Source organism: Limanda limanda, chromosome 16 (genome assembly GCF_963576545.1).
Source record: "Limanda limanda chromosome 16, fLimLim1.1, whole genome shotgun sequence".
Taxonomy (NCBI): Eukaryota; Metazoa; Chordata; class Actinopteri; order Pleuronectiformes; family Pleuronectidae; genus Limanda; species Limanda limanda.
Window position 1 is genome coordinate 23,241,377 of NC_083651.1, and position 12,984 is coordinate 23,254,360.

At 45.1% G+C, this 12,984-nt stretch overlaps 1 protein-coding gene across 1 annotated transcript in view; it reads right to left on the minus strand.

The window, feature by feature from the left end:
- Positions 1–8,361, minus strand: part of LOC133021190 (fibronectin-like) — a 36,739-nt gene extending 28,378 nt beyond the window's left edge. The window contains exons 1-10 of the mRNA XM_061087945.1: positions 8,232–8,361; positions 7,179–7,304; positions 6,939–7,076; positions 6,565–6,696; positions 6,157–6,294; positions 5,507–5,665; positions 4,845–5,048; positions 4,483–4,665; positions 4,185–4,361; positions 319–474 (exon numbers count right to left, since the gene is read on the minus strand). Of these exons, the coding sequence (XP_060943928.1) occupies positions 319–474; positions 4,185–4,361; positions 4,483–4,665; positions 4,845–5,048; positions 5,507–5,665; positions 6,157–6,294; positions 6,565–6,696; positions 6,939–7,076; positions 7,179–7,304; positions 8,232–8,361 (1,543 nt within the window). The remainder of the gene's footprint in view (positions 1–318; positions 475–4,184; positions 4,362–4,482; positions 4,666–4,844; positions 5,049–5,506; positions 5,666–6,156; positions 6,295–6,564; positions 6,697–6,938; positions 7,077–7,178; positions 7,305–8,231) is intronic.
- Between the last annotated feature and the right edge of the window lie 4,623 nt (positions 8,362–12,984).

Genomic DNA, 12,984 nt, shown 5'->3' on the forward strand with positions numbered 1-12,984 from the left:
AGTTCCTCTGGGTAAACGGGAAATTACCTATTCGTAAATATATGAACTTTGACCCAACTTGGCGACATTTGCCTGCTTTTGTGTAGGTGTGACTTTGCCCTATTGACCTCTCAGAGCTTTTTATAGTACGTACAAAAGTCACATTCAAGCAGCGCTTTTCTTGGTAATGCCACTTATACAAAAAGCAGTCAGGGGCCTTTCAAGGTTCAGTATCTTGCCCAGGGACACTTTTGGCTAGTGGACAGCCCGCTCTACCTCCAGAGCCAAAGTCACCCAAATGAACCAGACTGTTACAAACACACACACACAGATACACACCTTTGAGCTGGGAGTAAGCAACGCAGCTCCACTCTCCTCTGCCGTTGCCGACACAGGTGCACCGCATCATGTGACCCAGGACATCATGGCGTTTGTCCCACTGGTCTCCCACCCGGTACATCACGCCTTCGTTAGCCGTGCACACCTCTTCGTGGGCTGGAACACACACGACAAAACCAGTTAGGAACACAATACATTTGTCTAGAAACTACAACAGACTCACACACAACACAAGCCAAACTACACCATTCATAAACTGATGCACATGCACAGACATGCATCCAACGCATCACTAGCAACAACAGCAGTGCATCATTTTCAAAATAAAAAACAGACACGTTATAATGAATGATCGCCGTGGAGATCACCTGTAATTACAACACAAGGTTGAAGAGAGAGGACGCCACCATCTCAGAAACACCTGCGCCCGTAGATTTAGACTAATAGTCGGAAACAGCTGTTTTGTCTCCGGGTGTGAATGAATGACTGTGTTTGTTCGCCACACGTTCCCCGGTTATTAAAAGAGAGAGAGTGCTTTTCATCAGGAGGGAGAGAAAGTTTGTAAAAGGCGGAGGGGACAAGCAAAGACCTGCCTGTGAAGAAACAACACGCCTCTGTGTCTTCTGGATGCAGAGGGACATGGACCAGACCCCCCATGTGGAAAATAATAATATTAGGGGAGATTCTGAGCTTATCTGTGAGTGCAGCAACAGAACTTAACAATTACGTCATAGAGTTTTAAAAGTTTGCAAAAAGTTTTATGAATTAGGCGCAGTCTAAACGACTGACACTGCTACAGTAGGAGCAGGAAGAGCAGCTGATACGCCTGCATGCCCCTGAACGCATCTGTTGAACCCTCCTCAGAGAGAGAGGGGAGGTGGAGAGGGAGAGAGATGGCAGATCTGCTGTCTTGGAGCCCGTCCAGGTTTGTTTTTTTATGTCAGGAGCAGAGCCAGACATCTGGTTCCTAGAATTGAAGATCCTCTGGACTGGGTGAGATGGAAGTGCATCAAGGTCGTATAGACAGGGCAGCGGGAGGTGTTTAGGTGACGGTGAAGGACGGTCGAGATCCTTGGACGTTGTTTGAGATAAGACGTGGTCAAGTTAAAACTGATTTATATATTTGAGCTACAGCAGCTGAGCTACATGTACTCCTATGAGTTGACATTTCCTTGTTACCATATGTCTTAGCATATGTCCTTCATACCTCATCACATGAGGTGAGAAGTAAAATACTAAAGGTCAAAATATAAGGAAATAAAAGCCTTAGTCTTTGAGAAACAGTTAAAGTCACTATATTGGACTTCAACTGTTCCAGTTACAAAGGGCCATTTAGGATTTTAATTTATTAACTTGAAATACAACTGTGTTTTAAGGAACTTAACAATTCAACCGACATTCATTTCTTTAGAACCACTTCATGCATTCTATGGGTAATTTGACCACTAATTTAATGACTCTGAAAGTGGTCGTTTAAAACTTAACTGGCTGTTTGGACATTGCCTGCAACAGCTGTGGGAGCTAAAGTTATAACCCCCATCCCCCCACCCCCCACACCAAGGAAAACAGCTTTATAACTACCTGTGTGTGTGTTCGATCTGATGATGCAAACACACGGGGCTGGATTTCAGAGAGAGAGAGAGATTGTAGAGATTCTGATATGCGAGTGATTCTGTTCTTTGAGTGTTCGAGGTGAAGAGAAAACAGTCGATCTGATTGGTGCTGTTTGCATTAGGGAGGTGTGCCCTGCATGTTGGCTCGCAGGCGTAGACCACTGACCCACCATCCCAGCAGCAGACACCAGATTTAAAAACCTCACCATTAACATCTCAAGCAGCATGTTTATTTAGATGATCCCTGTGTGAAGTCATGGATGTCAATATCAAAGACCCCCTGCTGCTCTGCCTGCCGCACTGACACACGACCTGCCTGGACCCTGGCTGCAGGGCACGAGCACCGTTTGTGTCCTCGTTAAATCTTGACGGGCCGTTTTTTTGTTTTTAACGACAGGGTGTTGGCTCAAAGGTGAATCCCGGCACTGGGGTGGACATGTAAAGGAAAAATTCTGAAGGAACAAGATTAGAAAGTAACCAGAAACCTCCAGAAACAGGACAAAGACATGTGCATGAGTCAAAACACCTGTACATCACCTATCTATCTTTCACAACATCGTAAAAATATAATTCCTTCAGATAAATTCAGTCCTTCTCTTTGTTCCCCCTCTAGGATTCTGAGACGACTTTACCTCAGATAGGTTGCATAGATTTTTCCACTGTGAACCCTGCACCTTTCACAGTTTGCTGCCAAACAGACTCTTTTATCTTCGGTCTGTCCAAGTTTGAGTCTACAAAAGTCTGCTTAGACGTAGACAGATATAAGAGGGGATTTCTTTCTGTTCATAAATTAGAGCCACTCTTCCTTCTATTTTGGGATATTGTTAAGACTCCCCTGGCACTAAGCACACAGTATGCAGTCACTAAACTAAACCAATGCCTGGAAAAGCATCAAGGTTGTGGCCTTGTTTCAAAGATGAAGATCCTCACAGTCTAGAGCCAGATGAGGGAAGAGGACGCCGATTACAAAATGTCGAAAGTGCAATATAGCAGGATCTCTGTTTGGAGAGCAGTGCCAGACACTCACATATGTTGAAACCACTCAGCTGCATTTGTATTAAGTGGCTTTGGCAACTTTTATAAACTTACGGTCAATTGACAACATAATTGTGTGGTTTCTAAAAAAGCCTGTTGCTGTTATTTAGACATCAACACACATCAACATCAACATCTAAAGAAGTTCTGCAGATTTTGATTGTTGTTTCTCTTGTTTTATTTTACAGCCTTGTCATCATTACCATCCCACCACTCCTTCACAGACATTAGTGCAGAGTCAGTGCCCCCCCCCCCCCCCCCGCTGCTTTACTGGCTTCAGCCTCTTTTGTTACCCACGGAGACCTAATTAACACCCACACATCACAACAGCACTTTTCTCAGAAGGCAACAGGGACTTCAATGTCTGTTCCATCAGCTCGGACTCCTTTTTAACGTCACTATGATAATAGCTTTTTATGCGAATGGGATAATATCTCCCATCAAATGTTTACACTGCTGAAGAAGAGAAGAGGAAGAACACAAAGGCCGTGTTAACTCCTTGATTCAGACAGGGCGGAGAAACATTTCACTGAAGACCGGGAGAGACGTTGTAATTAGCTGTGTTAATCACGTTAGTTTCCCCCATGGCAGGTTAGCAGAGGTGATCTGCAGTTCCCAGGCCTGTGAGAGCCACAGTAATGCAGATCCACTTAAAACACTTAAGTGGTTATAAATAACTAGGCCAGAGCGATATGGCTGATTATCACGATAGATGTCACAATTATACTTGATGAAGGTTTAAATACTGATTATTGCTCCTGGGTGAAGGCTTAAAACTCTTCTTCATGAGCAAAGAAGGACAAACTATTTAAAACATTTTAAAATTATAAGGTGATACCTCCTCAAACTGTGTTAAAACAAGGTATAACCAATATGTGGGTTAATACTGTGCCCTTGTTATTTTGTTTTTGATAAAATTGCAATAATTATTGATATTATTGTATTGCCCGTCTCTATTTATAACCTGTGGAATTTATTTTGAAGCACTACAATGCATAAATCAAATTGTTAGATGACAATATAAGTGACATTTGTAATGCTGCATTGTGGAGAATGCCCTGTAATTATTGCTGCTAACCAATTTCACAAATAACACAAATAACGAATCTTTATATCTAAAACAAACATGTTGTACGTCTCCATGTCTAGAAACATTTTGAATATAACCTTTTAGAACCGATGAGTCTTTCCATTCCTCTCTCGTCATCTCACACTCACCCGCCATGGGACAGAAGCCAAAGCGCTGCTCGGTGTCATAGTCCACGGTGGTGCCGCACCACTTCATGCCGTCTCTGCGTCCGTCAGCGGTGCAGTCGGTGTAGTTACGGCCGTTGTAGAGGTAAGGGAACTGGCACAGGGCACCGTTAGAGTTACCGCCTCGTGTCGTCACCATCGCTGTTGGAAGGAAGAAATTAAACTTATCATACCACATCACAACTTCTGTTTCTGTGGCCTGTGTGTGCATAGGACTGTTTTAAAGAAGATGAACAAACTATTTCACTTTAACCCAACTCACCGTTCTGCTCTGTGCAGAAGGAATATTTCTGTTCGGCCTCAAAGTCCGAGGCGGTGGAGCACCACAGCTGCCCCTCGCTGCGTCCGTCAGAGGTACAGGAGTGGTACGTCTTTCCCTTGTAGACAAACGGGAACACACAGGGCTGACCTCCCGAGTTGCCACCGTACACAGGAGCTGGTCCGTCTGCATGAAGAAGAAGGTAAACATCACACATCCAGATAGGACCACTTCAAACTGTTGTAAACACCTGTTGAATTGTGTTGTTTTAGCTTCAGCCTACAATCATAAAACTCAATGGGTCGTCTGTGACTGTGCCGATAATTAGAATCCCTGAATTCATGAAAAGCAAAAGCGTCTCTTACCCCACTGCTCACAGCTGACTCCATTCCCAAGGCAGGTACAGATCATCTGCTGGGCTCCCTGGGTCTTCATCCAGCGCTGGCCAATGAAGTAGCTGAGTCCTGCATCAGTCCGGCAGGGCCCGTCCTGGGGGGGCTGGGGCTCCAGCACGGTGGCAGGTTGGTAGATCGCAGGCTGGATGTTAGTGATCACACGAGAGCCGGAGCCTGAAACGGAACCCGGGAATCAAGTCAGACATGCCAGTGATGAAGTTTGAACTAGTAGGATGGCCTGATGACTTGACCAAACTAGAGATTAAGAGAGATTAAATGGGTAAAGGGCTTCTTTAATCACCAATCAATTAGTTCCCCTGTGTGAGAAACACCATAAAACACAAAAAGAAACTTTCCATTTGAGTTTTGTTTACCCTCCCAGGTCACAGCCTGTGGCGTCTCACACCTCATTATCACTTCAGGCCACTTCAGGCACATTCTTCCCACCAGCTCTCTTCTCCTTCATCCCTCCCTCCTCATCCTCCCGCTCCCTCGGACCATCTCTGTCTCATGTCAACACTCGGACACTCGGCACCTTTTATCAGCCCCCCTCTCCCACCCTCAGCATCTGTCTCTGGGGTCCGTCTCTCACTCCACACAAAAGGGGGACAGGGGCTGCTATCAGTTCTCACCCAGGCCGGTGGTGTGAAGAGAGGCATGTCGCTCACACTTCCACTCCCCGCGGCCGTTTCCTGTGCACAGACACTGGAGCAGGTGGCCCCGGGCGTCTGTCTTGGTCCAGGTATCTCCGATGCGGTAGCTCGACTGGGTGTCCTGGTCGTTACAGCGATCTAGGGGAGGACAGAGTGACGGAGATTAGTTATAAACACAGAGAGACGGCACTGTGGTTCTCTTGGTGGAGATCTCCAGGAGGGATGTAAGAGTCAGCAGTCATCCGGTGGTGGGGCGGGGGGGAATGATTCCTCCTGGCCACCAGCTGTTGGCGTGTTTGTGCTGCGGTGACTTTGTTGGTTCCTTGTTGAACACATGCAAGATAACAATTTATTGATGACCTACACTAAACAGCCTGCGAGGCCACCCTGAAGTCTGACATGTGACAACATGTGACGAACATTTTCTATCATGTGTTGGATCAGCTTATTTTTAAAGATTTGAGTTTTGGTTCTAATTAGAAAAACATATGAGCAACATTTCCTCCAAAATGTGTAAGGATCATGAGTTACAATTCTTATTTAGTGACAGTAGAGACCCTCATCTGTTTGACATGTGCAGAGACACAGCAGGATTACATTTAAGATTTGATGAAAAAAAGGTTTCTCACTCCTGGAGGTGCATGTGATTCGTCCACTTCCCTCCCCCAGACAGGTGCAGTCCACCACCATCCACCCCTGGTACGGTTTCTCCCACGTCTCCCCGACAACGTAGGATGTTCCCGCCGAGTTGTCGTAGCAACGCTCCGCTGCAGGAAACATACACTCGTCAAACTACTGAATCAATCAGATATGACTATTCTGTTCACTATTCAACCCTGGTGTTCACTAGTTCATAATTTGTTTCATCTTTTATAACATCCTCCTGCTCACACTGTATATATTCTATATCTATTTGTATCTTTTTATCTCTAACTTCGTCCACCCTACAATATTTCCTGTCTTACAACTACAGTGAATCCGTCTGTGATCAGCCGAGTGGAGTCGTCTGTGAGTCAGTGACTGTCTGAGTGACTCACCCACTGGTTTGCAGGTCCACTCTCCTTTACCGTTACCCAGACAGACACACTCCAACATGTAGCCTCCTGTCTCATGGGGTCTCCTCCAGGTGTCCCCGATCTTATACGAAGCCCCGCCCTCATGACAGCGATCTGGGTACAGACACAAGGAGATAAAGAGTAAGAAAAGAAACTGAGAAACACTCTACAGACATCAATCCAATTATCTAACCACCGGGGTAAACTGCAAACAGCCGCATGCACGCCACCAGTTGTTAATCCAGTGTAGAGAATATGGAGATTAACCAGTTTAATGGCACCAGTCTGGCAGACAGGGATATACACATGAAGCACGTGAGCTGGGGTGTGTGGTCTGTGGTGAGAAACACACTTACTGGCAATGGTGCAGCTGATCTTGCCCCTGCTGGATCCGATACAGGTACAGTCCCAGATCATGCCGTCCTTGGGCCTCTCGTAGGTGGACCCCACGGTGTAGTACTGCTGGTTGATCTTATCGAAGCACCTCTCCTCTGCTGCAGAGAGAGAAAGAGAGGAAACGTGTGTGTTGCATGTGTGGACAAGGGAAGTGAAGACAATACCCGATGTGGGAGATGATGCAACAGAGACACACTCACCCTCAGGTTTGCTTTTACACTTGATGCCAGCGACTCCATGGCAGGTACACACCAGAGTGCTGCCCAGGTATGGCCGGTCCCACTGCTCGTTAATGTTGTAGAAGTTTCCGTTCTCTATACAACCGTCTGACAGGAGAGAAAAAAACATGCAGCCGATGAAACTCTGGTATAGGAACCTCCCGAGCCTTTGCTCTTACACACCCAAAACACACAGTGCAGGGAAAATGTGAGGGAGGAAAAAACACACACATCATCCCCGGCCGGCACACACCCACAAACCCCGGTACCTGCCCACCACGGCCTCTTTCAACTGTGGAAAGACAAACGCAACCTCTGGAAAACGCCTGAGCCACAACTAAAACTTCAGTGGTGAGCGTCAGGGGGTTGAAAGACAAAAAAGACAAACGCACACCAAAATAAACACAAACTCTAAAATGGGTATAGACACTTTATTGTAGGGACAAGACTTCACCAATGTCTGTGAAAGTGACTGTGGATGTGTTAAAGTTAACTTCAAAGAGCCCTGAGGCTAAAGAGTAATAAATCAGCTACACACACACACACACATACACACACACACAAACACACACACACACAGTGGAGAATAATATACACTTCTCTGTTCTCTCACCCCCACCAGGCATGTTCTTTGTTCACATCTAATGACCTCACATGCCACTTATATATCTTTTTTGGAACCTTTTATTTCCCCAAGTTTACAAAATGGAATAATGTTTCCTCTTTCTGAAGGTTTGATCTTTGTAACCTTCAAATCGGATAAAGTTAAGAAGCTGTTCAAGATTAACAACTGATTATCATTTTTGTGGCGATTATCAACACACAATACACAAGGCATTGAATATAAAGTGCATGGGTCGCAGGGACGCAAAAACTGATCCACACAGCAGATTCAGGAGTTAGGGACAAAAGATGTGTCCTCTTTTCCATCTCCACCACACAAAGTCTCATTATCTAATCACTTATTTATCCTTCAGTATAAGAAGTGACTTCTGGTGTTTACCAACATGTAGGATAAATAATAAAAACACTCACCCTGAGAGACTGAGGAGGGCTGGTGCTGCTGGCCCTGTCTCCGGCTCCTGTGCGTCCCCTTGGGCATGCAGTGCACCGCGCTCCCGATGCAGAGAACAACCAGCACCCTGGCTACAGCGCTGCCGGACATCCCTGTTCAGGATGAGAACCCCTCGACTTCTGCAGAACCAACCCACAGGTGCTCCTTGGTTGCAAGCTGGGGTTCTTTACTGGCTCCAGTGGTCGGAGATGACTCGGTTCCAGTGGTTCCAGTGCGCGCTCCAACCTCCCCGGAATCAGTGCGCACGGCTCCGCTGCTCCACGTCGCTCCTCTCGGGCTCTCCGGTCTGATGTGCCTGATGTTACCAGGCTGTGGGGGGGCGGGGTGGGGGGTATGGCTCTCCCCCGGAGGTGGGAGGTCCGACAGGAGGGTCCCGGGGCTGCCGTGCTCATGCAAAGTGTCGGAGGGAGGCTGACAAATTTTTTTTTTTTTTTTACGACTTGAAGATGGTTACGCACGTATAAACTCATTTCCTCGCTATGAGGTAAGAGCAGCATCCAGACGTGGTTTGTTTCCAGGCGACCTGCAACACGGAGGCAAACAAACTCCAGCGTGTCTCTGACTCCAGGACGCTGAGGAGAAGCCCCCTTAGCTCACTTTGATTTCCCCTTCTCATGGTTGAAGATGCAGGGGCCCAAATGTTTGATATGTCTGAAAACAGAGTGAAAAAGAAGAGGTTTTCTTTGGAGTAAATCACACAGTTTTCAGAGGCCTTCAGAGCTTTTGAAAGCTGTGTGTGTGTGTGTGGGTGTGGAGAAATGATTTATCATGGAGCTTGAGCACATTTAGAGGAAAGTTACATGCTACATGTGAAGTGAAGGGTTAAGCCAACATCACAAACATCAAACCAAGCAGACTTATGGCACAGGATCTTATGTTACATTTACTGAGAAGTCAGAGGCTTTTACTGCTGTGGACAGCAATCCTTCCCTGTGGACAACACGTTGTGTGAGTTGTGTGAATTAAGAGAGATTGAATTATTGTCTGTTCAAAATCCAGAAATGTTCTGCTGTCGAGCTTTATTTCAAAACAGTTGGTCCATTGGTATAGACATCAAATGTAAAATACAACACAAGAATATAGAATACAATCATCCCATTTTCTAAACCCGTAGACTTTTGTTCCAGCAATTCCCAAACAGTTTTGTCTCTGTTAAAACACTCAGTCAGTTATTCTAAAGCTTTGCATTAAATTCCACAGCAGAGCATTAAAAGGTGGAGACGCTGCTGTAGCCACAGACATGTGGCGTGCACTTCTCCATCTTGGAAACTTGAGAGAAATTCAGAATCCATAACTTTTATGACATTTCTTTTTACATGACACCACAAGTGCAGCTATACAGTCTGTAGAGCGCTTCACTTCTAACATCTGTTCTCATCATCATCACCATCACATGTGTTGTTCCTACAGATCAAACCCAGATTTCATAGTTTGTTTACAACATTTAAGACTTAGTCTGCCATAAAACATGAGGGAAATACTTTTTCAACAACTTGATGCTTGTAAATTGGTTATATTTGTTTTTAGATCTTGGAGAAAACGTCAGGATTTGTTTTATTCAGTAATTAATGCTTTTGCTGATTTCTTTGTTTTAGTACTTATTTAAAATTTTGGTGTCTCTTAAAATGTATCTTAAAAAAGAAGAAGTGAACTGAAGAATCACTTAAGGAGTGAGGATTAGGATCATATTGGCCACATAGCTCTGCCTCAACCCACCGTCAGTAAACACCTCCAACCCCCTCTGATGAGAGTAACTTGAGCAACCTTCTACTTGAAGTGTGTATGAAGAGTCCCAGGTGTGCCTGAAAGCCGATCTTAACTTAATTTGGTGACTATCCTGTGCGTGAAACCACATCTTTGCAGAATATGGCACACTCATGTGTTTCTTGTTTTATCCTTTAGGGCAGATGTTATCTCAAACATGACAATTGACCGAGTGTTAAACATTCATTTTGCTCAAATTCACACCATGCATCAATAACCCAAAGGTTACATGGTGTGGCTACGCCATACTACTATGTTTTTGTGTGGAATCGCATCAACGCATCTACACTACTCCAGAGTATTGGAGTTGCTAAAAAGGAAAAGTTTTGGTTCCGTTTTAGTTTGAAAACCGGCGCTGCGTTTTAGTCTGGAAGGGCAGGAACTGAAATGTATGGAAACGAAGATGTAGACTCTCACAACCGTTTGCCGATTTGGTCGACGGAGCCTTTCTCTGATTCGTCAGGCTCCCAACACATGACCCCCCCCCCCCACCCCCCCCCCCCCCCCCCGCAAGAAAACAACTAGCATCTGCCTCGGCTGCCAGTGTAGAACGCGACATGGATAATCAGTTAGGAGGGACACGCATGCCTTCTTGTTTACCAGGACTCCCCCAGTGTTCATGAGTGGTCACGTGTTATCTTTTCTATTTCCTCAGGTTGTTTCCGAAGCCTGGTTTTATGTGAACTTGACATGTTCATTCAAACAGTCACAGCCTTGCTGCAGGACCCTGATGCTGTGCAGTACATCAGCCTATAGGTGTTACACAGTCCAAGTAATCATCTGCAGGAACTGGGTCACATGGCGTCAGTGTCTGGAAAACCTCCAGTAGCCTTAAGTTTCAATGTCTGGAAAGTGTTTATGTGTCCAGGGGGGATTATCGAAAAGATCCCTCCATGATACAAACTTAACTTCTGTGATATGCAAGTCAAGACGTTCCGCTTGTTTTTACTCTTCTGGTTGTCCAGTTTAAGACTTTTAACACCATATAAAGAAAGAGAGAGAGGAGAGCGCTCTATCTCCGAGTCTTTGCACATTTCTTGTGACGGCTTGTTTTGTGCTTTGAGGCATTACATACTGGGAGAAGCATGGGGTTCGTTTAAGGTTTGTACATTTTTCAGAGACGTCATTTAGTCAGTGAGATATATGTGTGTGTTTGGTTTAGTAACTGAAATATAGGGTGAGATTTGTAGCTCTGTCTCTTTGTCCATTTTTCTCCAGACTGGCTGCTGTAAACATAGAAAATAATGAATTATTTTCTATCGATACCTCCTGTAATGTTTCTGCCCAAGTGCAAATTTATTCACCTAATCTATGAGTGGTGTCTTCCTTTCATGGCTTCAAACACCTCCAGACAATTAAGATTATGCAATCTTAATTGCTTCAATAAGTTATCAAGTAAAAATGTCAACTCGATGGACCCGGGAAAACCTTCGCCTTCCATTCACTTCCAATCTGTGTGAACGAGGAGGCAGAATAAAACATTTGCTTCCTTTAGTGAAAACAAATGGCCTTGTTTAACTTTGGTTTGTCAGTCAGAAAATAGCAGCATTAAACATAAGGAAGCTGTAGTACAGGGTATGACCGAACTTGTTTTTAATAGATGGAGTTTAGGTCAAAATATAATTGCTTTTGAGAAAGAAGGAGAAGGCAACAGCGTGTTTAATGGCTTGTCATTGTCACATGATGTGTATTTCACATCCTAAACCAGTTTAAACAAGGGATCCAGTGCTGACAAAGATGAAAAAATGATTATTTTCCTCTGCAACACCATGAGCTCATATGTTAGAGCAAAGAGGTTCAACACCAGACGGCTTAGTCAAGCGAATCAAACCATGGGTAAGATGTGGGGGCAGACGTCTGTGGGTTTATCCTCTGTGGGTCAGGAGAACGATGGCATGCAGAGGTTCAACAGCGGCAGCATGACATTGATCTGTGCAGTTTATGTTTTCTTTTAAAGATCACGTCAGTTGCACAGTGTGTCTGAGGTTTGTGTTATATAAAAGGATCTTTATGAAGCTCTGGTTTTCACCTTTTATCCGATAGTGTTTTCCAAACAGGATCCAGCTCGATAAGTGAAGGAAGGTCACTTCTGAGGAGAGAGACTCCACATGTGTTTCTAGTTACAGAGCTGCAGTGTCAATGCAACCTGATTATCTGTGTGCATATACAACACAGCTCTCTGTGGTAGTTAACCTCAAGCTAAGGCTTTCTTTCTTTCTTTCTTTCTTTCTATCTGTCTGTCTTGCTCTCTTTTTCCTTCCTCATTCCTTCCTCCCTTCATGTATTTCTTCCTTCCTCCCTCCCTTTCTTTCTTTCTTTCTTTCTTTCTTTTTCCTTCTCATTCTTTCCCCTATTCCTTCCTTCCTTCCTTCCTTCCTTCCTTCCTTCCTTCCTTCCTTCCTTCCTTCCTTCCTTCCTTCCTTCCTTCCTTCCTTCCTTCCTTCCTTCCTTCCTTCCTTCCTTCCTTCCTTCCTTCCTTCCTTCCTTCCTTCCTTCCTTCCTTCCTTCCTTCCTTCCTTCCTTCCTTCCTTCCTTCCTTCCTTCCTTCCTTCCTTCCTTCCTTCCTTCCTTCCTTCCTCCAGATCACACTCCTCAGTATGATGTATTCGTTGAAAGCCGATGTGAGACAGAGGTGAAGAGGGCATCAGATATCAGTGGCTGACGGCATCTTCACTCCCTGAACCACAGGGTCACTGACAGTATCATGTTTTGGAGTTGACCTTGAATTCAGAGGTGGAGACGACAGAGCATCAGAGAGTTTGTGGGACAGAGGGACGGTCGACTTCAGGGCCTCGAAGCAGAGGAGTGGAAACGGACATGTGGCATTGCATCATGCTCCAATGTGAGGTAATCACAGTGCTATTAATTTGATGCACTGAGATAATGACTAACTGAAAGTGCTAACCACTAGATTCAATGCTTCCACTGGGTGGAGGCCTCTTCCAGTTC